Source organism: Sus scrofa, chromosome 15, assembly GCF_054392235.1.
Source record: "Sus scrofa isolate SSC_HxYL_T2T_F1_AM1 chromosome 15, Sscrofa_HxYL_maternal_Yorkshire_Landrace_v2.0, whole genome shotgun sequence".
NCBI classification, from domain to species: domain Eukaryota; kingdom Metazoa; phylum Chordata; class Mammalia; order Artiodactyla; family Suidae; genus Sus; species Sus scrofa.
The window spans coordinates 108,711,451-108,737,147 of NC_139397.1; the positions used below are offsets into that span (position 1 = coordinate 108,711,451).

The following is a 25,697-nucleotide window of genomic DNA, read 5'->3' on the forward strand; positions in this document are numbered from 1 at the left end:
AAGGTCAGCTGCTAATTCCCTAGAGGGCGTCACTCCTAGTGTAAATAACAGGCAGAAAGGCTGTCTTAACCCAAAAATGCTGTGCGTGAGCTCAAGTGAGGCTTCCAGATTTGTAGGTAAGAAGACCTTTAAGGTCACATGCCTAGTGACTAATCTAGTGGAGACTGGACACAGATTTGACTACGTAGCATTTAGTTCTAAACATTACGCTATAAAGAAAAAAATTTTTTGCCTCCGGCTGTAATTTGGACGCCGCTATGAGAAAAGTATGCGGTGCATTATTCATCATTCCATTCTAGACAAACTATCGCCAATTCTAAGTGTTGTGTCTTGAGATATCTAATAGTTTCAGAGACATGGAGTGCAAACTAGGGACACTCATAAGGACTTGTGCTGAGTTCTCCCCAAACACAAATTCTTTTGGTCTGACAGTCTAAGTTAATTTCACTTACTCAGATGAAGTAAAAGATATGGGGCTGGCTCGTTTTTTTACGTTTAAAAGTGCTGGGATGGTGGAGGGGGCGAGGGGGATGGTGATATTTACTTACCTTTAAGAATTGTAATATTCCTGTTTTCGTAGTGCATTGTATGGTCTTTGCTTACTCTGGAGGCACCTTCAGCAGAGTATGTAACCCTATCATTGTACCTCCTTCAGTCTGTTTTTATTGGTATGTGAATTTTTTAACCATTCTAGTCTTATCCTCTGCTAGGCTTTTAAGTTTTTACTAAGCAAAGACCTTATAAATGCAAGGTTGGTCAGAGATGGTATTAAGCCCTTGGTAAGAGGTAGGAAAGTCTCGTATAGTCTAATGGCAGATAATGTAATTCATAATTACCAGATGTGTAAATTTAAAATTACCTGAGTATTAGTAAGAATTTTTTGGTAGGACTTATGTCCATCAAAAATTTCATTTTTGTGTTATAATAACCATAATTAACAATAAAGTAGCACTTATTATGTGCCAGGCACTGTTGCAGGTTAATTTATTTCTCACAACAATCCCATGTGGTAGTTACTGTCCTCACTTTACAGATGAGACAACTGGACCACAGAGTTTGGATGATTTGCAGGTCATTACAGTGAGTACAGAGCTAGGATCAGAAGTCAGGACATCTGCTCTGGAGTCTGTTTTCTTAATTGCCAGAGGTAAAATAGCTAGTATTTTCCTAAAGATGCAATGTTGATCCAAAAGAGGAAAAAAGAAAAATTAAGACCTAAATATTAGGAAAAATTACTCATCCTGATTGCATATAATAGGTCATAAGTTATTTTCTCTCATATACTGGAATTTAGTCTGAACGTGAAATCTTTCACATGTGGTATTGCTTTTCTTGCAACTTAAACTGCACTGTCCCAATACTCTACTGTGCTGTCAAGAGTTATTCCTGTTGTGCTGGGTAGTATCAAAGGTAGATTCCTTATCTGGGCACTTTTGGCAGATACTGAGGCTGAATGTTGGTTGCATTATGTGAAAGAGCAGAAATTAAGGACATGTTAGAAATTTTATTCTTCTTTGACTGAGTGCACGTGGGTAGTAAAAATGGCACTTACACTCACTTATTTGGCAAGCAAGGGTATACATTTTCCATGTTCTTTATTGTACTGGAGAAGTCATTGGGGGGAAAGGCACGCATGCTCTCTGGGGCTTGGCTTTCATGAAGATCACATTATATGGTTTGAATGCCACACTCATGGGCAGTTTCAAGAAAATACAGCCTAACTACTGAACTTCAATTTGAATTGACACCTCCAACTGAATCTAAATATGTTCCTTTTGTTCTATTGCTTGGCTTTCCTTTTGTAAACTTAAGAAAAAAATTTTGTATAGGAGAATCTGTACAATACTCATTCTCTAATTGTGTCTTACCAAATTGGATTTCACTTTCCCATATCTCACATATTTACTGGGTTCTTTCATTGTGCTAACAATTTACTAGTTGTTAGGAATAAAAGGTCCATTTTCTATTTTCAAGAAACTGAGTCTAATAATATGCAGTTACATACAGCATTATGGAAAATGTGCATTGAGAGAAGAAAGTTGCTTGGGAAAGGTGGTAGCTTGCCCAGATATATCTAGAATAGCAGGACCCTGGTGTGATTACTGGGTTTCAATATCTGATTCTTATCAAATCTGGACGTAATTGGATTCTGTAAAGTTGAATCACACAATTTGCTAAAAAAAACCAAAAAAAAAACAAAAAAACTTCTAAAATTTGTAAAAACCGTAATACTAATGTATTACTTTATGAGAAATGATGAAGGGTCTGGAATAGTTTGCTGACCCTCACCTTCTCTGTGTTGATCAAATTATAGTGAAAGCCAGATCCAAACTATAACCAGATCTTTTGGCACAATGGAATGGAAGCAAAAGAACTGAGTTTGGTATTTTGATGGCTAATATTCAGGCTTGACACACCCCTTTCCACTCAAATCTACTTGCCTTATGTTTTTCTTAGGTTGGATTGTGCTAAAAATATACTGTCTTGGGAGTTCCCATCATTGTACAATGGAAAAGAATCTGACTAGTGTCCATGAGGATGCAGGATCAATCCATGGTCTCGTTCAGTGGGTTAAGGATCTGACACTGCCGCGAGCTGTGGTATAGGTCGCAGATGCAGCTCAGATCTGGCTTGGCTGTGGCTGTGGCATAAGCCAGCGGCTATAGCTCTGATTCGACCCCTAGCTTGGGAACCTCTCCATATGCTGCAGGTAGGCCCTAAAAAAGACTATACACACACACACACACACACACACACACACACACACACACACACACACACACACATATATACACTACATATATATATATACACACACACACTACATATATATATACGCTACATATATATATATGCTACATATATATACACACTACATATATATATATACACACTACATATATATATACACACACTACATATATATATATACACACTACATATATATATATACACTACATATATATATATATATATAGTCTTTGTGTTTCTCTTTTTTTTTTTCTTCTTTGCTGACATCTTTTTTCACGTGGAATAATGTTTCATTAATGGTAATATCACTCATCATGTCTTATCTTTGGAAGATATTTAGCTTTTTGTTTGCTGAGCTATGATGCATATTTTACAAATTTACTTTTCTTATTGTGGTAAAATATACATTAACAAAATTTATCATTTTAACCATTTTTAGGTGTACAGTTCAGTAGCATTAAGTACATTCACACTGTTGTGTAGCCATCAATACCATCTATCTCCAAAACTTTTCCATCTTCCCCAGCTGAAACTCTATCCATTAAACACTAATTCCCCATTTGCCCTTCTCCTCAGCCCCTGGCAATCACCATTCTTTCTGTCTTTATGACTCTGACTACTCTAGAAACCATACATAAGTGGGATAACACCGGTACCTCTCCTTTTGTGACTAGCTTCTTTCACACGGTATTACAGTCAGGATTCATCCAATATTGTAGCATTTGTCAGAATTTCCTTCGTTTTAAAGCTAAATACTATTCCATTATTCCATTGTGTATATATACATTTTGTTTACATATTCATTTGTCAATTGATACTTTGGTTACTTCTACCTTCTAACCACTGTGAAAAGTGCTGCTATAAACATGATCTGTACAAATGTCGTTTGAAGTCTCTGTTTTTACTTCTTTGGACTACATACCCAGAAGTGGTATTTCTGGATCATACAGCAATTGTTTAATTTTGGGAGAAATTGTCATACTCAGATGATCTTATTTTTCAACCATGTGGGGTCTAAGTTTTTGGCAGTAGAGGAAGAGGGTGAATCTCTTTGTTGCCCTCATAAACTCCCAGTACACATTAAGTGCCATGACAGAAGCATGTGGTTGGATAATTCAAAGGAGGGACAGATGTTTCAAAGCAGCATCACTGTTAACCGGTTTTCATGTAGTTGCTGGTATACTGACATTTTCCTGGGCAACAGTCAATAAACCATCTCACTCTTCTGTTCTCATTAAAAAAAATTATAAAATGATAAAAATAATGCATGCTTATCTTTCTGATAATATGGTCAAAATACAGAATTTTTGCAAAATCTGCAAGTTTTTCACAAAGTATCAAAATTTTAACTACATAATTGGAAAGTCAGAAATTTTATATACTATAAAATTCCTCTCATATTTTATATTTTAAAGAGTTCATTCTACAGTGTTAATGATACAGTTTCTTCTTGAATTTGAGAAGAATGTATTTTTATCAACATAGTTATATGCAGCCAAGAGTGAAAGGATATAGAAGTAAAATTGGCTCATCTGCTAAACTTAAAATACAGAACTTTAGAGCTACAGGTTAAGTCACTTTCATAACCATTAGTTGTTTATTAAGGACTTGAATGAGCCAAAAATTATACTATGCTGAACATAAAATCCAAGTATATTTTTACTGTTTTTTAATTATGAAATATTTCAGATGAAAAGTGTCGAGAATAATATAATCAACTTTTATTTATAATTTTCTAAACTCACTAAACTTACCCCTTTTTATGGTCATACCTATGGCATATGGAAGTTCCCCAGCAGGGCTCAAACTGGAGCTGCACTTGCAGGCCTAGGCCACAGCAACACTGGATCCAAGAGGCATCTGGGATGTACACCACCACCTGTGGCAACACTGAGCGAGGCCAGGGATTGAACCTGCATCCTCAGAGACAATGTGGGGTCCTAACTTGCTGAGCCACAACAGGAACTCTAATTAACTTTTTTGAACCCAACACCCAGTACAGCTGAAGCTTTCTGTGTATTTTATACCCAATATATTCAGTATTTTAAATTTGATGTTTGTAAGTCTCATCCATTGATTTGCAGCTAAACAAAAACTTAAACCCCATATAACAAACTACCTGCCAAATCATTAATTGAAGCTGAAATTAGGGAGTGAAATAAAAACCTAAGATATCTCACTTTTTGACCTCAAGCAAATAATGAAAATTTTCTTTGCTAGTCTCTTACCTTTCTTCCCTGCCCAGTGCTACTCAAAAAATTCCTTTTATTTTACCTAGACCAGTCTTGCCAGTGCCAAAACTTGTTAACATTTCCAACATCAGTATGTAATTTCCATATAATTATTTTGGGAATTACACCTTTCTTTTTTGTTGTTGTTGTCTTTTAAGGGCCACACCTGTGGCACATGGAGGTTCCCAGGGTAGGGGTCAAATTGGAGCTGTAGCCTCTGGCCTACACCACAGCTACACTGGATCCGAGCCACGTCTGCAACCTACACCACAGTTTATGGCAGCTGCGGCCATCACCACAGCTCATGGCAACACTGGATCCCCAACCTGCTGAACAAGGCCAGGGATTAAAGTCACTTCCTCATGGATCCTGGTCAGATTTGTTTCTGCTGAACCACGACAGGAACTCTGAGAATTACACCTTTCTCTGTGTCATGTTAGAAAGATTATTAAACGACACTGGTCTACACTGGGTTGCTGCATTTGTCTACGGCAGGATTAGCATCATATTTACTAGTGATATATATTAAAATAGTAGATATAATACAGGAGAAATATATTACAGGACAAGATTCAACTTCAGCCAGACAAGACAAATCAATAGGCTAAAATTTAACAACATGGGGATCTATAAGAAAAATAAAAAACCTTAAATTCTGGTTTAATAAATACATTAAATAAGTACATGAAATGGAAGCCATCAATGAACAGCACTATGTGTTGGGAGTTGAGGTTTTAGTGACCATAAGGTGAATCAGTGATATGTGGCTCTCAAAATAGCTAAAATACTAGACTGAAATAAAAATGCAAAGTATCTAGAACAAGGGAAGTGGTACTATTGTAGTGTCATCACATCTGTCACCTCTTGTAGTTAGCTCAGGGTTATATAATAATAAAACTACAACTTAGAGCAGAATTACCTTGATAGTGGGAGAAATCTGAAACCATAATATAGGGAAAATGGTGAAGGCTCTGGTAATATTTATTCAGTACTGTTGATAACAGGTTAAAAGTTAAATTGTTTAAGAGTTATATAGAATAAGGATTCGATTTGGGTTTAATATAAAAGTTCTAAATTCCATTACAAAAATGTACCTTTGTAAGTTGTAAATCCTCTTTTATTAGTGCTAACAGAGAAGTGAACAGAGGTGTGATGCTCAATGAAAATTCAAGGTAAAGGGTGGGGTTGAATTACATAGCCTGTAAGGTCTTTTCCAACTCTTAAGGAGATAGCTCTGCCCCTTAAGACTTTTATAGTTTAACAGACAATAGTGCCAAAAATCTAAAAAATGCCATTCTATGCTAAAAAAAAAAAAAAAAAAAGGATGGGACAGGTCAAAATAACACAGAAACTAACCTGTGAAGTTCTACTGGGAACTTTGCCTCCCAATGGTCAAAGCTGGAAGATAATTTGAGCAACAAATCAATAATGATAATAGTGGATTACAAACCAAAGAATAAAATATCCATGAGTCCATAATATAAATGTTTCCATAAATCAATGAAGAGAAGGGAAAATTTTCCTCACACAAGAATTCCAAAAAATAATTGTAGACAGAATGAGGGAAAAAGAAAACCACTATTGGAACTCCACAGTATTAACTGCTACAGGAAAGAGTCACCAATGAATACTAAAATTAGAGACATTTCTGAGCTTATGTCTATTTAGAAACTGATATTATGTATTCTGACTTGAAATTAGGAGCAATTATAGTATAGCAACTGATTTTGTTCCAAATAATAATCATTATAGACTTTTTTTTTTAAAGGTTATGTTTGTTTTACATTAACCTGAACAAATTTGTGAAACTGAGAACTGTTTTACCATTCAACCATTCACCTAGGTGTTAAGGCCAAAAAACTGAGTCATTCTGGTTTCCTTCCCCAAACTCCCTTTCAATATATGAGTGTCTTATTATGAGCTGTACTTGCTAAGTATATCCTATAGCTGACACACTTCTCATCAGCTAAATACCTAGTCTGAGCTACCTCTTGCCTGCAGTAACTTCCCAACTATTCTTCCTGCTTCCTACTTTCTTACAGTTTACTTTCAACATTAGCCAATAATTTTCACAGAACAAACAAAAACCCCCCAGATCCCTTTACTCTCTTGTGCAAAACTCTCCAGTGGCTTTGTCAAGCTTAGAGTAAAATTTGTTCATTACCTTGATCTATATGATCTAACCACTACCTACTTCTCTGACTTCATTTGCTACTATTCTCATCCTCATTACTTATCACTCCTTTCTAAGTCTAGTGGCTCTCTTGTTTTTCTTCAAACATACCACTCTCATTCCTGCCCGAGAGCCTTAATATTTGCCATCATTTGTACTAGAAAGCCTCTTCAGACTTTTGTACTGCTTCCTCTTTTACATCAGGAAGATTTGTGTTCAAAAGTTGCCTTAGTTAGGATCTTTAGGGAAGACCTGAGGCAGGCTCCCCTGTCTTTCACCTGCTTACTTTTTTCCCCATGACATTTATCACTTCATCAAATAGTATGTATTTGTTTACTTATGTTTTCCAACTTGAATATAAGTACATAGGGGAAAGGACTTGCTTTGAATACTTACAAACTGTATCCACAATACCTAAGACAATTTCTACAACAGAGTGGGCCCTCAAATATCTATTGAATAAATATTTTTAAAATACTGAAGGGCAAAAGTAGGGAAAACATTGGAAGGCCTGTATTAGGGGCAGATTTCTTTTTTTTTTAAAATGCTGTTTTTGGTTTTTTGGCTTTTTGTGTGTTTTTTTTTTTTTTTTTGTCTTTTTGCTATTTCTTGGGCCGCTCCCATGGCATATGGAGGTTCCCAGGCTAGGGGTCCAATCGGAGCTGTGGCCACCGGCCTACGCCAGAGCTACAGCAATGCGGGAACCGAGCCGCGTCTGCAACCTACACCGCATGCAGCTCACAGCAACGCCGGATCATTAACCCACTGAGCAAGGGCAGGGACTGAACCCGCAACCTCATGGTTTCTAGTCGGATTCATTAACCACTGCGCCACGCTGGGAACTCCTAGGGGCAGATTTCAATCTCTGAAGTCTGTGCAAATGTAAGCCTTTTGAGATACACTTTAAAATGAAGAAAAAGGAATATTTTTAGCTACATTAATTTTACAAATTCAGCTGCTTAAAAAAAAAAAAAAAACGTGAAAAATTTAAGTGTAACCTGATGACGGAATTTGGAGAGCTTTTTCATTAATCTTACACCAAAGAAAAATTTTATTAAAGTATAGATTACTCGTTATTTAAAAATACATAAGAAAAGACAGACATACAAAGGCATTATTATACAACTGATTTCTAAACTCAATACTTTTGAAATACAAAACAATGATCATTACCCCCAAAAGTCAGCTGGAAACAAACTGATTAAGTTGGCTTTATAATTCTTTTCACTCAATTGTTCATACAAATGTTACTAGGTTTTTCAGTTTCATCCCACATCAGAACTTTTCTTGATATTTACTTCTCAAAGTAGTAGTTATTTCTTGCAATTAATGTCAGCAACTACAGGAAGCTTCTCTAAGTCACGAGAATTCAATATGGTTGCTGCTTTGGAAATAGTTACCATTTTGGGTTATCTACAATGACTCATGTATTGATGGGCAAAATGTGGGACTGAGAACAGAAGGACTAAGAAAAACTGATGTTATCTTTTACTACAGACCTGTTAAAAAAAAAAGGACTCCATTATTTACTTTGATACTATTGCTAGAAAAGCAGTTTCCGCCAGACCACATTTTGGCTATGTGGTTGTCCATTTTATATTTCGTTTTCTAAATGGCAGACTTCAACAATAAGATTGCTCAACCAAATAAGCAGAGACCTTTATGTTACCATATACTTCAACTGAGAAATAAATTGTTTTCTTAATTGATTTAGCAGCCTTGTATCTGGAAAGGCAGCAAAACCCACTCTGTTCCAAAATTAGAAGGCCAACTCAAGAGGCTGCTTCTAAGATGCCTATCTTCTATTATCAATCAGTCATGTCATGAAGGTGGACCTTCACAAACTCAGTAACTTAATAAATGTAAAAATGAATCATCTATCAACACAATGTTCAAAACCAAAAAAACCCACACTCATAAGGTAGAAATTGGTTTGTATAAAACAAGAGGGTATATACCCTTTTAATATTAACACAAGAGGAATAAGTATGGTAATAAAAACAATCTATAATAAACTTGTAAAGAGATGATTCTGGTTTACACATAAGGTTGCCTAAATGATCATGACTGAATGATTGAAAATTTTCTGCTCCTGATATAGTGCCCCTTCATTATAAGCTAAGCTGGACCTAGTTCCTTACAAATCTCTTATTTCCTTGTATTTATCTACTACACCTTTACTTTATAGTCATTTAACTTAGAAGCTGGGCCTGCCCAGCCTGCCTATGAAGCCTCTCTTCAGAAAGATACCAGATGCATTAAACAGAGGCATCTTCTTGTAAAAATCTGCACTTCAAAACCACACATGAAGAGCCAGCAATTGGCTCTCCAATGTAAATACCTTTCATTTCACATTATCAAGAAACAGTGCAGTTTACTAATCACTCCTTCCTTACAGAAAACTCAGTGGCTGTAAAAATTTGTGTTCAGTTTCAAAACATTTCAATACTTATTAATTCCAAAGATCCGAACACCATGTAGTTGTGGCATTTTGGGAATTAGCACACTCAGGAGAGAAGCTGTGTTTAGGATGAAGTGAGTTGGATCATACTTCGTATAGAAACTTGCCAGGAAGTACCTGTAGAAATAAAAGAATATACATATTTATATATATGAAACATATAAAAGTAAAATTACTTAGAATTTTTTAAAATATTTAAAGGTAGAAAAAAGGCCACTGAAACACAAAATACCTAAAAGCAGAACCACTTGAGTCCTGAGAAAAGAGGAAACATTTTAGTTGGGGGTCTAAATTTTATTTAGGATTTAAACATTTGTTTAATGGAGGCATATAGGAACATTTTGCATTTCTTCAATCATGTTAAATGTATTTAATAGAGAACAGTTACTACTTAGCATCCTTTAAAGCAGAAGGCTTTCAAACTAGGGTTCATATGCTTCCTGAAACTTTAAGTGTAGTTTGTACTTATGTGTATATTTCTGAAGAGACGATCTAGAGTTAAAGTATCCATCATGTTCTCAAAGGCTTTGTGATCCACCAAAAGTTAAGAACCATTGCTATAAGTTGTGAAAATTGGGGTGTTAGTGAATTAGTGAAATTTAGTATCTTTGAAAGAAAACAAATACTTGATTGCCCTTTTGATGGTCTCATTTCCATACTGTAGTTCAACAGTTATATACAGAATCTTGAAAGACACTATTATAAAATTCCATCTGTTGTGCCAAAACTGAATGTACATGTTCAAAGACATCCAATATCTGAGAATTTGTTTTAAGAGGCCTAAACCACCTTTAAGGCTATTTATCATTGAGTCAGAATGTTTAGTTTGACACAAGGTACATCAGAATGCAGATAAATCAAGCCAGTATCCTAATATAGACAGGATGTAGAAAATAAAACATCATACCTTATTTGATGATAAGTTAATTTGCATATAGATTTTTTTTTTTTTTTTTTTTGTCTTTTTGCTATTTCTTTGGGCCGCTTCCACGGCATTTGGAGGTTCCCAGGCTAGGGGTCTAATCGGAGCTGTAGCCACCGGCCTACGCCAGAGCCACAGCAACGCAGGATCCGAGCTGCATCTGCAACCTACACCACAGCTCATGGCAACGCCGGATCGTTAACCCACTGAGCAAGGGCAGGGATCGAACCCGCAACCTCATGGTTCCTAGTCGGATTCGTTAACCACTGCGCCACGACGGGAACTCCAGATGTTTGTTAATTAATACTTTTAGAGTAAACAGAAAAGTATTTTAATAGTTTTCCCTCTGGGGGGTAATAGATATCTTGTGTAATATGGAGAGAAAAGAACAGCTGTTTTCCAAATACAACTAAAAACATTACAGAGAGTTGTACACATCATTTTCAGAACCATTTAAATTGAGAAATTCTATAATCTTCTACCTATTTCATGAACTACACTCAGAAAATTCGTTGAGAATAAATCATGTCCCTCAATCTTTACTTTAAACCCTGTCTTCCTGCTTTCATACTCCCTTCACTAAACAATAGGACGCCACTTGCATTTAATAAGCTCAGTTATTTTCCCCATGATCAGTATGGGTTTAATCTATAGTTTGATATGTTGGAAATAATATATCCTCTTAGAATGGCTTTTCCTTATCATATTGTAGCATAGTCTCCTTTATGTCTTTTAATGAAAACTAATTTTGCGTGAAAATTACTTGGGGAGGGGATCAAGATGGCAGAGGAATAAGATATGGCACTCATCCTCTCCCACAATAACATCAAAAAACAAAACAAAACAAAAACAAAAACCTACATGTAGAATGATTCACCCAGAACATCTACTGAACACTGACAGAAGACCTTAAACCTCCAAAAAGGGCGAGAAACCCTCCACACAACTGGATAGAACAAAAGGGGGTGGGGAGAAAGAGAGAGAGAGGAATCAGGATGGGACTAGCATCCCTGAGAGGGAGCTGTGAAAGGAAGGAACCCACACCTTGGGAAGCCACCTAACTGACGGGGAGATCAGCCAAGATGGAAGAACCTCAAAGCCTCAGAAAAAAGCACAGCAGCTGGACTGAGGAGGACAAAGCAGAGAAAGAGCTACACAGACAACTAGTACTACCTCTAGGGACACCCAGCCTGGGATGCTTGGAAGAGGGCTGGGTGCTGCGACGCAGAATCTGGAGGTCAGTTCCAGGGAAAGGACTAGGGTTGGCTGTGTGGAGACAACCTGAGGAAGTGGTGTGCCAAAGGCTGGGGAGTGGAATGCCCTGGGCTGGGGAGTGCAACGCCACAGCTGAGGGAACCTGGGAGGAGGTCTGGGCCCACAGGAGAAGTAAGGCACCATTATTGGGGAGGGTAAGAGGAAGTGGGGCAGACTGCCATAGGAATATCTTTCTTTGCACACGCATGGACTCTTGGAGGGTGGGGCTATGGGTGGTGAGGTACCTCATGTGAGGGCTACAGGTAGTGGCGGAAAACAGCTGCAATCATCTCAGACTCCAGAGGTGGGCGTGTCCCACCACAATGAGGGGTCCATGAACAGGCACCACCTGGGGCCCCAGTCACCTCTGAGGAGGGCAGCACAACCAGGTACTACCTGTTGTTACTCTCTCTCCCCGGGAACACATGCACCCTGCCACTGCCACTGCCAGATGCTCCAGAAGCTGTCTACATCTGCCTAAGGGTTTTTGCCACTTCCCAGGGCCCTGCGACTAGATGCAGCCTGAGCCACCTCCCTGCAGGTCCTTGCCACTGTCAAGGGCCCAGCAACCAGGCACTGGCTACTAGACCTGCCCATTGCCATCTCCCTGGAAGCATGTGCAGCACCCTATCAAGAGGACAAGAGCCTGCACACACTGAGGAAAGAGACAGTAAGCATCCAAACTAAAAGCAGCCCTCACACCAAAAATAAATAGTAAGCCTTCACAAAATACCAATGGCACTCTGGCATATAAATAGCCCTCTAGGACTACAGTAGTTATTTTCCCTAAACTCAAAGAATAAGAAAAATATAAGCAAAATGAAGAAGCTCAGGAACCATTCCCAGTTAAAAGAACAGGAGAATTCCCTTGAAGGAACAAACAATGAAACAGACCTCTGTAGATGAACAGATACCACGTTTAAAAAGGAGATAGTGAAAATACTGAATTAAAAGTGAATAAGGAATTAAGAGTGGATATGAACAGTAATGCAGATTACTTTAGAAAGGAACTAGAAAAATAAGGAAGAGCCAAGAAAAATTAGAAAATTCATTTGCACAGACACAAGCTGAATTAAAGACACTCAAAAGCAGAACATAATACAGAGGAACAAATTAGTTACTTGGAAGATAGAATAATGGAAATCATGCAATCAGGACAGCAGACAGAAAACAAAATGAATAAACATGAAAGCAATATAAGAGATCTATGGGATACTATAAGTGGGCCAAGCTATACATAATAGGGATTCCAGAAGAAAAAGAAAAAGGAAAGGGGATTGAAAACATAGGTGAAGAAATTATGCCTGAAAACTTCTCAAATATAAAGGAAACAGATATCAAGATACAGAAAGCACAGATGGCCCCAAACAAGTTGAACCCAAAAAGGACCACATCAAGACACAGTATAGTAAAAATGGCAAAAGTTAAAAATAAAGAGAGCATCCTAAAGGCTCCAAGAGAAAAAGAGAGTTAATTATAAATTTATCTCCAGAAACACTATATGCTAGAAGAAAGTGGCAAGATATATTCAAAGTTCTAAAAGGGAAAAATCTGTAGCCTAGAATACTCTATCCAGCAAGAATATCATTTAAAATAGGAGAAATAAAGAAATTTCTCCAACAAACAAAAACTAAAGAGTACAGCAATACTAAACCTATTCTAAAAGAAATACTTAAAGGGCTCCTCTTAATAAAAAAGAAGAAATAAAATGGAGAAAATCACAACTGGAAAGGAATCAAATAAGCCAGTACACAAATCTAAAAGTTAAAAACAAACAAAACCTGTTGTAAAAGTGACAATAAACACAAGGAACAGCAAAAGGATAAACATGAGGATGTTAAAAAAAGGACATCATATCATAAAATGTGGGGAAGGAAAGTAAGAAAATCTAGATTATCTTTTGAGCCTATATGATTATCAGGCTAAAGCAAGCACATATAGGAAGGGGTTAACATACTTGAAAACAGGGCACCTACAAATCAAAACCAAACAATACATTCACAAAAACTAAAAAGAAGAGGATACAAACATAAAATAAAAAGAAATCATCCAACCAAAAAAAGAAAAGAACACAGGAGAAACATAGAATCAACTGGAAAACAAGGTTTAAAATGACACTAAATACATCTTTATCAATAATTACCTTAAATGTCAATGGAATGAATGCTCCAATCAAAAGATACAGAGGGGCAGACTGGATAAAAAAAAAAAAGAGCCTACAATATGCTGCCTACATGAGACTCATCTTAGGGCAAAGGACACTTACAAATTGAAAGCAAGGGAATGGAAAAAGATATTTCAGGCAAATGGAAAAGACAGGAAAGCAGGATTTGCAATACTCACATCAGACAAAATAGACATTAAAATGAAGCCCATAAAGAAAGACAGAGAAGGACACTGCTTAATGATAAAAAGATCAACTTAAGAAGAGGATGTTACATGCTTGTTTATATATATATATATACACACATATATGTATGCCTCTATATAGGAGCACCCGAACACATACAACAAATACTAACAGATATAAAAGGAGAAATTGATGGGAATAATAGTAGGAGACTTTCAACACTCCACTCACATCAATGGACAGGTCCTCTAGACAGAAAATCAATTAAGGTAACAGAGATCCTAAATGACATAGCAGAAAAATTAGATCTTGTTGATATTTCCAGGACATTACATACAAAAACCCAGAATATATATTCTTTTCAAGTGCACATGGAACATTCTCATGGATTGACCACATACTGGGGCACAAAAATAACCTCAACAAATTATAGACTATAAAAATTATTTCAGAGTTCCCATTGTGGCTCAGTGGTTAACGAATCCGACTAGGAACCATGAGGTTCCAGGTTTGATCCCTGGCCTTGCTCAGGGGTTAAGGATCTGGCATTGTTGTGAGCTGTGGTGTAGGTTGCAAATGCGGCTCATATCCCACATTGCTGTGGCTGTGGTGTAGGCCAGCAGCTATAGCTCCAATTTGACCCCTAGCTTGGGAACTTCCATATGTTGCTAGTGCAGCACTAAAAATAGTAATAATAATAATAATAATAATGAAAACACAACCATTCAAAATCTATGGGATGCCACAAAAGCAGTTCTTAGAGGGAAGTTCATAGCAATACAGGCCTTCTTCAAAAAAAGAAGAAAAATCTCAAATCAACAACTTAACCTATCACCTTAAAGAATTACAAGAATAAACAAAACCTAAAGTGAGCAGAAGGATGGAAATCATAAAGAACAAAGAGGAAATCAACAAAATAGAGACTGAATAAAACAATAGAAAAAAATCAATAAAACCAAGAGCTGGTTCTTTGAAAGGGTAAACAAAATTGACAAACTCTGGCCAGACTCACCAAAAAGGAGAGAAAAAATTCAAACAAAATAAGAAATGTGGGAGTTCCTGTCATGGCGCAGTGGTTAACGAATCCAACTAGGAACCATGAAGTTGCGGGTTCGGTCCCTGCCCTTGCTCAGTGGGTTAAGGTTCCGGCGTTGCCGTGAGCTGTGGTGTAGGTTGCAGATGCGGCTCGGATCCCGCGTTGCTGTGGCTCTGGTGTAGGCCAGTGGCTGCAGCTCCGACTGGACCCCTGGCCTGGGAACCTCGATATGCTGCGGGAGTGGCCCAAGAAATAGCTAAAAAGACAAAAAAAAAAAAAGAAATGAAAAAGGAGAAATCTCAACAGATACTGCAGAAATACAAAAAACCATAAGAGAATACTATGAACAATTACATGCCAACAAATGTAACAACCTAGAAGAAATGGACAACTTTCTAGAGACATACAGCCTGCGAAAACTGAATCAAGAAGGAATAGATAAAAAAAAAAAAGGGAATAGATCAACTGAACAGACCAATCAGTAGAAATGAAATTGAATATGCATTAAAAAAAAAACACTCTGTACAAAGTTAAGGACCAGATGGCTTCACAGATGAATTCGATCAAACATACAAAGAACTTATACCCATCCTTCTTAAACTTTTCCAAAAGGTTGAAGAAGAAGGTATACTCCCAAAGACATTCTATGAAGCCACCATCACCCTAACACCAAAACCAAAGACACTACCAAAAAAGAAAATTATAGGCCAATATCTCTGATGATTATAGATGCAAAAATTCTCAAACAAAATTTTAGCCAACCAAATCCAACAACATATAAAAAAGATCATATACCACAAAAATTACTTGACTCTTATAAAAACCTACACAACCCTCCAAAGGGATGCAAAACCCAGGTGGAAATCAGTGTGATAGCATTTACCTGCCAAAGGGTATACTGAAAGAGACCTGTACCAGAAGCTAGTTTAGGGTTTAATCTGGGTCTTGACCCCAATTAGCTACAAGATTAGACCAAATCAATGCATTTGAATGTTTCTTTATCCAAATAGTGTGGTAAATATTACTCAGCAGCTACCTGACAAATGAGGATCAAATAAGAAAATGTAAATAAATGTACTCTGAGAAATACCAATGCTATATGGATGGCTTTAATGCTGTTTCTTCAGTTATACAAGGAATTTAATCACAAGATATTTAAAATCATTCCCATGAGTCAAAAATATGGTTTTAAAAATGTGGGTGTCGTACACAGGTACATTTTAGTTGGACCTTTTTTGTGATAGGTCTTATTGAAAATTCAGCATATGTCAGGCTTTTTACATGCAGAGTTGACCCCTGAATAATGTGGGCTTGAACTGCACAGGTGTACTTATAGATGGATATTTTTCAAGAGTAAATATCACAGTATGTGACCTGGTTGCTACACAATCCATGGTTGGCTGAATCCAAGGATGTGGAACCAGGGATAGAAAATAATCTAAACTCGGATTTTTGACTAGACAGAAGGTCATGCCCATAACCCCCCATAACATTGTTCAAGGGTCAACTTTATTATAATGCAATCATCACATTTTCTAGACGAGGAAACAGTCTTTGAAGAAAATGGCCAAAAGTCATAGAGCTAGAGAGGAGTAGAGCTTACATACAAATTTAAGGTTTTTTGAATAACAATTATTCTTGTTATTGCATTCATCTTTGTTAGACCATACTAGTAAATTTTCATTTGACATTAATTTTATGTGGGGCTACAACAATTAAAAATTTAAGAAATTTCCTCCTGTTATAAATACAAGGAAAGACAAATATACCAATTTATGATTACTTTATTCTTTTCATTTGAGAATGCCTTCTCTGACTTGAACATCTAAAATCCACCCTACCTTAAGTTCTAGTTTAAGAAGTTTTAATGCCTCCAAGAAGTCTTTCCAGCTACTGCAGACTACATTGATTCTATAATGGATATATTATTAAATAATCTTCATGCTATAGAGGGTTTGATTAGGATATATATGAAATATCTACTATATGCAAGCAACTGAGTATGAAATTCAAAGCAATTCATGCACAAATTCTTTGCAGAAATAAATAACAGAAATAATACAAAATGACATAAATAAGGAGCAACAACTACTATGGAAGTTCAAAGCAGAGCATTATCACTGAAGGTTGGGTGCTAAGTAGACCTCACTGAGGAGGTACAATTTAAATCTTGAAAGAATAAGATAGATATATTAAGAAAGGAAAAGGCATTTCAGGTGGGAGACTGAACAAATGACTTGAACAATGACTTAAAATATACATGAGGTATTCAAGAAATGCTGCTTAGAAGAACATGATCAGGTGGGAGCTGGGTGAGGAACATAAAGGAAAATATGAGGTAGGAACCATTTTGTAGAGGTCTGGATATCAGGTAATAGGAGAAAATTAGATACCAAATATAAGGTTAGATACTTTACAATAAGCATTTCTTATAGCATCAGACTGAGTTAGTTATCACTGGCTAGGATTTTATTAATGAGCAAAACCAAAAGGCTAACTGATAGATACAGGATCAATCCAGGTCTGTCCTACAATGAAAAGCTAACCTCTCTTTTCTCTAAACCATACTGTCTCTCCTAACAAGTCTGAATGTTTAAAAGTGCCAAGTGATTGATGATACTCATTTGAAATCATCCAAATCCTTGTTTAGGGAGATTAATTTGACAGTGGAATACAAAACAAGATTATATGCTTAGTTTTCTTGCAAGGAACTTAAGAACACGAACTAGAATATATTTGACTTGCACATTCTAGAATGTCTATACATACTGATAAGCACGAAATATTGTCTCCATATATATTTGATTGAAGTGAAAACTGGTTATCAGTATGTTAAAAATTCTGCCTGTATTTTATACTCTCCACAAGGTAGCTATAACGGATAGAGATTTTCAAAAAATATTGTTTATATTCAAATTTAATCAAATAAAAGGATGGCTTTCTCTCATCCAATCCTCCTCATACCTAAAAATTTTCACCACTTACAGAATAATTGGAGAAATTGTGAAAAACTTCCGTGAAGATGTAAACTGTACTCCATAGTCCAGTTGTTCCCAATGAGTAAGGAGCCTTGCTTTACCCTGGTCAGGAGTTTCAAAAGGTGTTCCTTTTACAGCATGCAAAAATACATACATCCCCTGGAAAGAAACAAGGCAGTACACAATCAATATCAAATACAAAATTAATACGTAAGCATTAAGATAGTTCCAGACTGTGACAGAGTGCATGATCAACTTAACAGCTGAAGTTTTAAGATTTTATGTTATTGTGAAAGACTGTGGCTAGTTTCTTCATAGTAAAACAAAACTTCCAGGGGCTTATATGGACATATGATTTGGTGAAAATCACTATAAAGTCAAGCAAAAGTATCCTGTTTTCATCTCTTATTAAAATGAAAATAAATGAAAAGTACCATCAGGGTAGCTCTGCATCATTATATTTAGATTTTTCTAAAACATCTACCATTAGGAAATAGGATTAATTTTTCCCCAATGTGTAGGAAAGTTTAGAGTGTCATATTAGTAAATCTGATGATACTTATGATAAAAACATACAAACTGGCAAGTACTTATGATTTTGAAAATATTTAACATTAGATCTTTGTCTTGATAGTTCCTTTTATGAAGCAACAAAGATGGTTTGATGTAATAGGTATAATGTCCAACACAATTTGCCTTTAAAATCACCACTGTGCCTCAACAATGTTTATTTTGAAGTTGGTTTTTAAAAATTAAAGTAAAAAACATTACTGAAAGCCATTCTGTCCAGTAATATGTTTAAGCATCTAGTTAGTTAGGAAAAAAACAATGTATACTAGATTTGGTTTCTTTGACATATCCATTTAGATTGATAAGTAATGCTTCATTGCAGGATCACTGCCTGAAGCAGCGGTAACTAAATAAAGCCTATATATTATCATGAAACAATTTTACCTAGTCACTAAAGTCAAGAAGACATAACCAACACCTTGAAAAAGTTCAATCTTTTAAGAAATGGTAAGGAAAAAAAAGATATGCATAAATAACTACAATGTAGGGCAGAAATTACTATCAAAGGTACAGAGTGTACTCAAGAAATGCAGAAATGGAAAAGATTCCTTGTCACTGAGGCAAAAGCCTTGATTATACCTTGTCAACTACTACATTCTCAAAGGTTCAATGCGAATGATAACTCCTTACTGAAGCCCTCCTCATTAGCAATAATTAACCTCCTGCTTATGTGCTTATACAGAATTTTATTGAAAATACGTTTATTATAGCACAATATAGTGTTGAAGTTGTGTACATATTTTTCCCATAAGCCTGAATACTTCAGGAACAAGGGCTCATTCAAAGTATTAGATATAAGCCAAGATGATATTAAGCCAAGGAATATTTATTCTGTAAGCATAGGAAAACTATTTTCACATGGACTTTAAAAGAGAGAATGAAACAGAAAATGTATGCTTTCACATTCTCAAGAGTATGTGACCCAAAAAAGTTAAGAATCTATACTCTAGACCATACATGTTATAGAGAAATAAGAACAATCCTTTCATAACTTCCTTCAAACCACATGCACTCACCAGTGTTTGGAATTCAGTTTATTTTATATATTCATTTTAATGAAAAAATAAAATCTTATCTAACCATTTACCATCTACTCCATTATTTTGCTTTTAATAACTAATAAAAATTTCTATAAAATTTTAGTGATAGATAATTTATACCCACATCAAAAGAATTAGGAAAAAACATATGTAGCTCATGGTTAGCCCTCATGGTTTACTGACTCAAACTGAAGAGAATTCTCTTTAATTTTAAAAGCTAGGATAAGAATTTTGTGAAGTATTAAAACTTCTAAGAGGGAACTGCAGCAATCGGTAAAATCAACTGCTGTAGGTTTCTACTGTATGGCTCAGAAAGGCACAGACAGTTTCTTCTAATCAGGGATAACAACTGGATCTGTTTTCCCATATTTAGTTCAGTAGGTATTTTCACATTTTTAATTGGTTTCATGAAGACTAACTTCAAAAATAATTATATTTGGAGTCATATAATTGCTATATCCATGGTTGGTTAGACTTTTAGTGTGGAGGACTAAACTTGCTTTCCCTACATGTTCTCAATTACCTACCCTTTGTCCATGGCCTCAATCTCAGTCCACCAACTTGAAAACATGAAGGGGGCAGAAAACTTCTATAATAAGTATGTCAATGGAGATGGGAAAATCATGTGAAAATAGACTAATTTATTCAAGCAAACATTTAAATAGGTCTTTAGAAATATACAAATTAAAAAATAAAAGAGATAAGCTGCTAATTATAAAAGTATGATCAATACATGAAAAAAGAATACAGTATGGGAATTTTGTAGCTTCGTAGAGGAGGTGATATTTGAATAATTTTCCTGGACAAGCAGCAGTCAGCGAGGTGGAGCAAGAAGGAGGGAGAGGTATTAAAATAGTGGAAGAGCCTAAGCCAAAAAAAAAAGGAGAGGAGACAATTTTCATTATTGTTAGAGCATAGCTTGTATTTGGAGTTGGGTTAAGGTCCCTTTTTTGCTCCTGCACTATTATCAACTGATTTTACATGCCACACAAAGAGCTGGGCATTTTACTATGACTAACAGGGAATCACTGAAGGACTTAAAGAGTGAGATTTAGGCAAACATACATTTTAAAACTACCACTCTGCTAAACTGGAATAAAGGGAAGTAGAGTAGTGGAGCATCAAAGAAACCATTTGACCTACTGGAGCAATCTACGTTAATGAAAAAAATGGCATGAATTACAGCAATGCCCAGGGGATCACCTTGAAGACAAGGCTTTGATTAGATGGAAGTGGTATATAAAGGAAAAGTAATTAGATTATTCTAAGGCTAGGGTGACCATGCATAGGTGGTCCTGATTCACATTTACTCTCTTAGAGTAGTTATTACTAAAGCTCTCTTTTAAAGTTAGGATGATACATTATATTAACCACTTTACCTTTGACATTCAGCTATGGTTTACTGGGAAGATAGTGGTACCTTAAGATTAGATTAGGAACAAAGTCCAGGAACAGACTGCAGAGGGTAGTAAGGATGTATCAAGCATGAGTTCAATTGATATTTGTTTGGTTTAAGGTACAAGGTGTTCTGGCAATATTAGTATGGTCATCATCATTCAACAGGTAGAGACTAAAAATACAGATAGATGAAGTAACCTACATACAACATATAGCATAAGAAGAGATGAAGAACCTTGGGAACAGCAATACTTAAGAGAAGGAAAGAGAAGATTGTGCGAAAGGAAACAATAAAGATCAGAAATTACATAAGAAAAAGCAATCCCATGGAAGCCAAAGGAAAAGAATTCCAATAAAAAGGATATGTTAGTGTCAGTTATTTCTAAGAGGTTACTACCTAAAAACAATGTTTTTAAACCCTTTCTTCTAAAATCTTATCATATAAAATGGACTTAACAGACATTCACTTATTTCTACCACTTCGTCCTTGTCCTCCTCCAGTCAACTTCAAATACTTTCTACATGATATAAAATAAATCATATTTTTGTTTTATTTTTGCTTTTTAGGGCCACACCCAAAGCATATGGAAGTTCTCAGGCTAGGGGTCAAACTGGAGCTACAGCTGCTGGCCTATGCCACAGCCACAGCAACACAAGATCCGAGCCACATCTGTAACCTACACTGCAGCTCACGGCAACGCTGGATCCTGGGCCCACCGAGTGAGACCAGGGTTTGAACCCATACCCTCAGGGATTCTAATCAGTTTCGTTTCCACTGAGCCACAACGGGAACTCCCATGTTAATTTTTTTAAAAATATATTTCTCCTATATTTTTCTGTCTTAAAGTTCTTCATTTTGGGTATACCTTCAAACAAATATATAGTTAATCTGAATTCAATTAAAAGTCTTAATTAACTAGGCTTCTTGTCTTTCATTCTACTTCAATAGGTTATTAAAGACAAGAAAAGTCATTATCAGGTTTTTTGGATTTTGTTGTTGTTTTAAACAATTTCCAGGGCTGCATAGTATGGTTAGTAGAGTCAATCTAACCTTTGGTACTTTTTAGAGCTATCATATAATATAGAAGAGCAATAGTCAACAGGAAGAAGCTTAAGTTTTTGAATCATTAAGATATGATTAAGCTCAAAACTTCTATACTGAAATAAGAAAGTATATTTATACAGTTTAGAAAGACTTAACAAGGATTGAAACCAAGGATGTTCATTAGACTCTAGTTAACCAAAAAACATAATAACTTTTTCTGAAGCATTCTGGTTAATCAATATATTATAGTAGCCTGAATTACAGTGTCTTGTAATTTTTGCTAAAATGACGTATTTTTCAGATTCTATTAAACCAATAGAAGAAAGTCTTACTTAGAAAAAGGGTCTGATGTTTAAACATAAAGTGACAGAAAGGATATAATCCTATCCCAGATAAGAATTCTTCAAAATTGGTATATATACTAAAAAAATCACTGAACTATACGCTTTTATTTATTTTTGCCTTTTTGCCTTTTCTAGGGCCGCTCTCGCAGCATATGGAAGTTCCTAGCCTGGGGGTAGAATCGGAGCTGTAGCTGCCATCCTACACTACAGCCACAGCAATGCCAGATCCCAGCTGCGTCTGCAACCTACACCACAGCTCATGGCAATGCCAGATCCTTAACCCACTGAGCAAGGCCAGGGATCGAACCCGAAACCTCATGGTTCCTAGTTGGATTTGTTAACCCTTGAGCCATGACGGGAACTATACACTTTAAATGGGCAAATTTTATCTTATACCTCAATCAAACCGTTTTTCAAAAACTGAGTCGTGTCTTTCTTCTTTATAACATAAAACTTTAAGCTTTTTAAAAAACTGTGTTTAAATACACATAACAGGATTTCCCATTGTGGCTCAGTGAGTTAAGGACCGATGAAGTCTCTGTGAGGAAGCAAGTTTTATTCCTGGCCTAGCTCAGTGGATTAAGGATCTGGCTGTAGCAAGCTGCAGCATAGGTTGGAGATGCAGCTCGGATCTGGTGTTGCTATGGATGTAGTGTAAGCCTCAGCTGCAGCTCTGATTCGACCCCTAGCCTAGGAACGTCCATATGCCACAGGAGTGGGCTATAAAAAGAAAAAAATAAATATATTTAAATAAAAATGTACCATCTTAAGCATTTTTAAGTGTGCAGTTCAATGGTATTAAAAACATCCACATTTTTATGCAACCATCCACCTCCAGAACTTTTTTCATCTTACAAAACTGTATCCATTAAATAACTGCCTGTTCCATCCACACAGTCCCTGAAAAAACTACTAAACCTTAAGGTTTTAAGTGCTTAGTATAAAGTGAAATTCTTACCAGATTATGTATAACATTTGTTAAGGTCCAAGCAACAGGAACACTGAAGAAGGGAATGCTAAGTAAAACGATATGAAGCAAGCCAACTCCCAATGCATATGTCAGCCACATACCCCGGCTGTTCATTACCCGGGTATTTGGATTTACCTCGCTGTGGGCAACTCCAACATTCATATTTGCTCTGCAGGAAAGCAATGAGATGAATCAACACTGATATATAATTGTAAATCTGAACACTCCTAATTCTGACCTGACAAAATACGTGTTACTGACATTATTTTTTCTCTTTATTGTTCTGAACTAGAACAAACAGATGTACAAAATATGCTACTTGGAGATGCTGACGAATAACTCTAAATATTTGACTTTAAGGTAAGACAAAATTTATTTTTAAAGTTCTTGTTGAAAAAAATAAACAGTTAAAATCCCTTTCCTAAAACTCATCTCCTAGCATGTTGGTTTTACTAAATGAAATAATGGGTAGGAAAACTCAAACTGAAGATAAGACCTATATTTTCTTATATCATGAGAGCAAAGTGAAAGGAAGTAAATTTACCAGCAGAATACACTAATATAAAAAAAACTGAATACACTAATATAAAAAAAAGCTGACCCAACCAGTCTGAATAGCCAGACACTCACATCTAATATAATACTATATTCATAAAGAGTAGCCAGAGATCAAATCACTCCTTTATGAATACTGAGAAGGATGAGGAGGAAATTTTACAGGGTCAAGGGGTAAGGTTTGTTTCTCAATCTCGTGACAGAATTAGGTTAAAACAAGTATTCCACATATTTTAACTCTGTTAATTTCTCTAAAACTCTGGTTTTCTTTCTTTCACGAATTGTTTTTATTCTACACATTTTAATTATAGTTAATTTTTCTAAAGCTTTGGTTTTCTTTTCTTCCTTCCTTTCCCCCCTCCCTCCTTCCCTTCTTTCTGAGATTTGGGGACAAGGGGAAGCAGAGCTACATTATACTTGGAACAGCGCTGATTTAAAAATATATAAACTCTTTTCAGAGTTCCAGTAGTGGTGCAGCAGAAACAAACTGGACTAGGAACCATGAGGTTGCCGGTTCGATCCCTGGCTTCGCTCAGTGGGTTAAGGATTCAGCGTTGCCCTGAGCTGTGGTGTAGGTCAGAGACACGGCTGGGATCCTGCCTTGCTGTGGTGTAGGCAGGCAACTGTAGCTCTGATTGGGCCCCTAGCCAGGGAACCTCCATATGCCGCGGGTGCAGCCCTAAAAAGAAAAAAAAAAAAGTACATAAACTCTTTTCTATTACGTAATTAGCAGTGGGAGAGGAATTTCTCATAACTCCATCCAACAAGCATTTCTGAAGAGTTCATTGTCCATTTCTCCCTCCAAAAACATATAGGCTTACGGTAATGAAAGTTGGTTATGCTAAAACGAAACAAAAAAAGTCTCAATTTAAATGTGTAAACATTGGTTCTAATCTAAATATCCATCGTGTATCATAGCTTACTTTTATATGCTGTGAGTTCTACTTAGAAAATGTCGCCACTCAAAATGCTTTTCCCACTTTAAACAGGATAGCACTAAAAAAAAGATGCTCGAAAGAGGCTTAAAATTTAGATTTGAGCTGGAAGGCAAAAACTGACCCAACCCTATCCCAGAAAACCTTTTCTGGGAGTCTGCCGCGCCACTTCAGGACTAACAATGACTTCACAGAGTAAAGAAGACCTATAGGTGTCTGAAGACCAGGGACCCGCAGCGACCCCTTTGAGGAGCCTCCCGCCCGCCCGCCCGCCCGCCAGTCTCAAGCAGCCCTCCACCGGCGGCTGGAGCCCCCGGCCGGTGGAAGTTCAGCAAAAGCGGCTGCTGCTACTGCCACAGCGCCCCACCCCCGCCCCTTTCTTCTCCGAGCGGCACATCCAGTCAGGGCCCGGACCGGGACTGGGGGGCAACCCTGGAAGCCACTTGGTCCGCACAGCCACACAGGGTGCCGCGAACGAAGCCGGAGTCCACTTTTTTCCTTAAAGCCGACCCAGGCGCGCCAGCAGCTCCCAGTGCCACAGGTAGCAGCACAGCCTCGGCGGCCGTTCATTCCCACTCACCCGCCGCACTCTTGGGCGGCCGGCTCAGAGACGTAAGAAGTCCGCGGCAGCGGCGGCGTCTCCTCCGGCCGAATGCTTGTGGTCAGCCTCCGCGCAGCGGCGCG

General features: G+C 36.8%; 2 protein-coding genes across 7 annotated transcripts in view; one reads left to right on the forward strand and one right to left on the reverse strand.

Moving 5' to 3' along the window:
- The first annotated feature begins 31 nt into the window (after window positions 1–31).
- Window positions 32–25,697, forward strand: part of PMS1 (PMS1 homolog 1, mismatch repair system component) — a 249,331-nt gene continuing 223,665 nt past the window's right edge. For 5 of the 6 annotated variants that reach the window (XR_014829384.1, XR_014829390.1, XM_021075390.2 and 2 more), the window contains exons 1-2: window positions 32–116; window positions 23,816–23,883. The gene's annotated coding sequence lies outside the window, so the exon portion shown is untranslated. Of the gene's footprint in view, window positions 117–2,457; window positions 2,711–23,815; window positions 23,884–25,697 lie in introns of all 6 variants that reach the window. The other variant, XM_084999203.1, reaches the window with a different exon arrangement.
- Window positions 8,176–25,691, reverse strand: ORMDL1 (ORMDL sphingolipid biosynthesis regulator 1). Its single transcript, XM_001926349.7, has 4 exons — window positions 25,594–25,691; window positions 23,512–23,692; window positions 18,164–18,315; window positions 8,176–9,733 (listed from the first exon to the last, which is right to left on the reverse strand). Exons 2-4 carry the CDS (start codon window positions 23,683–23,685, stop codon window positions 9,598–9,600), a joined length of 462 nt encoding a protein of 153 aa, XP_001926384.1. The 5' UTR covers window positions 23,686–23,692; window positions 25,594–25,691; the 3' UTR covers window positions 8,176–9,597.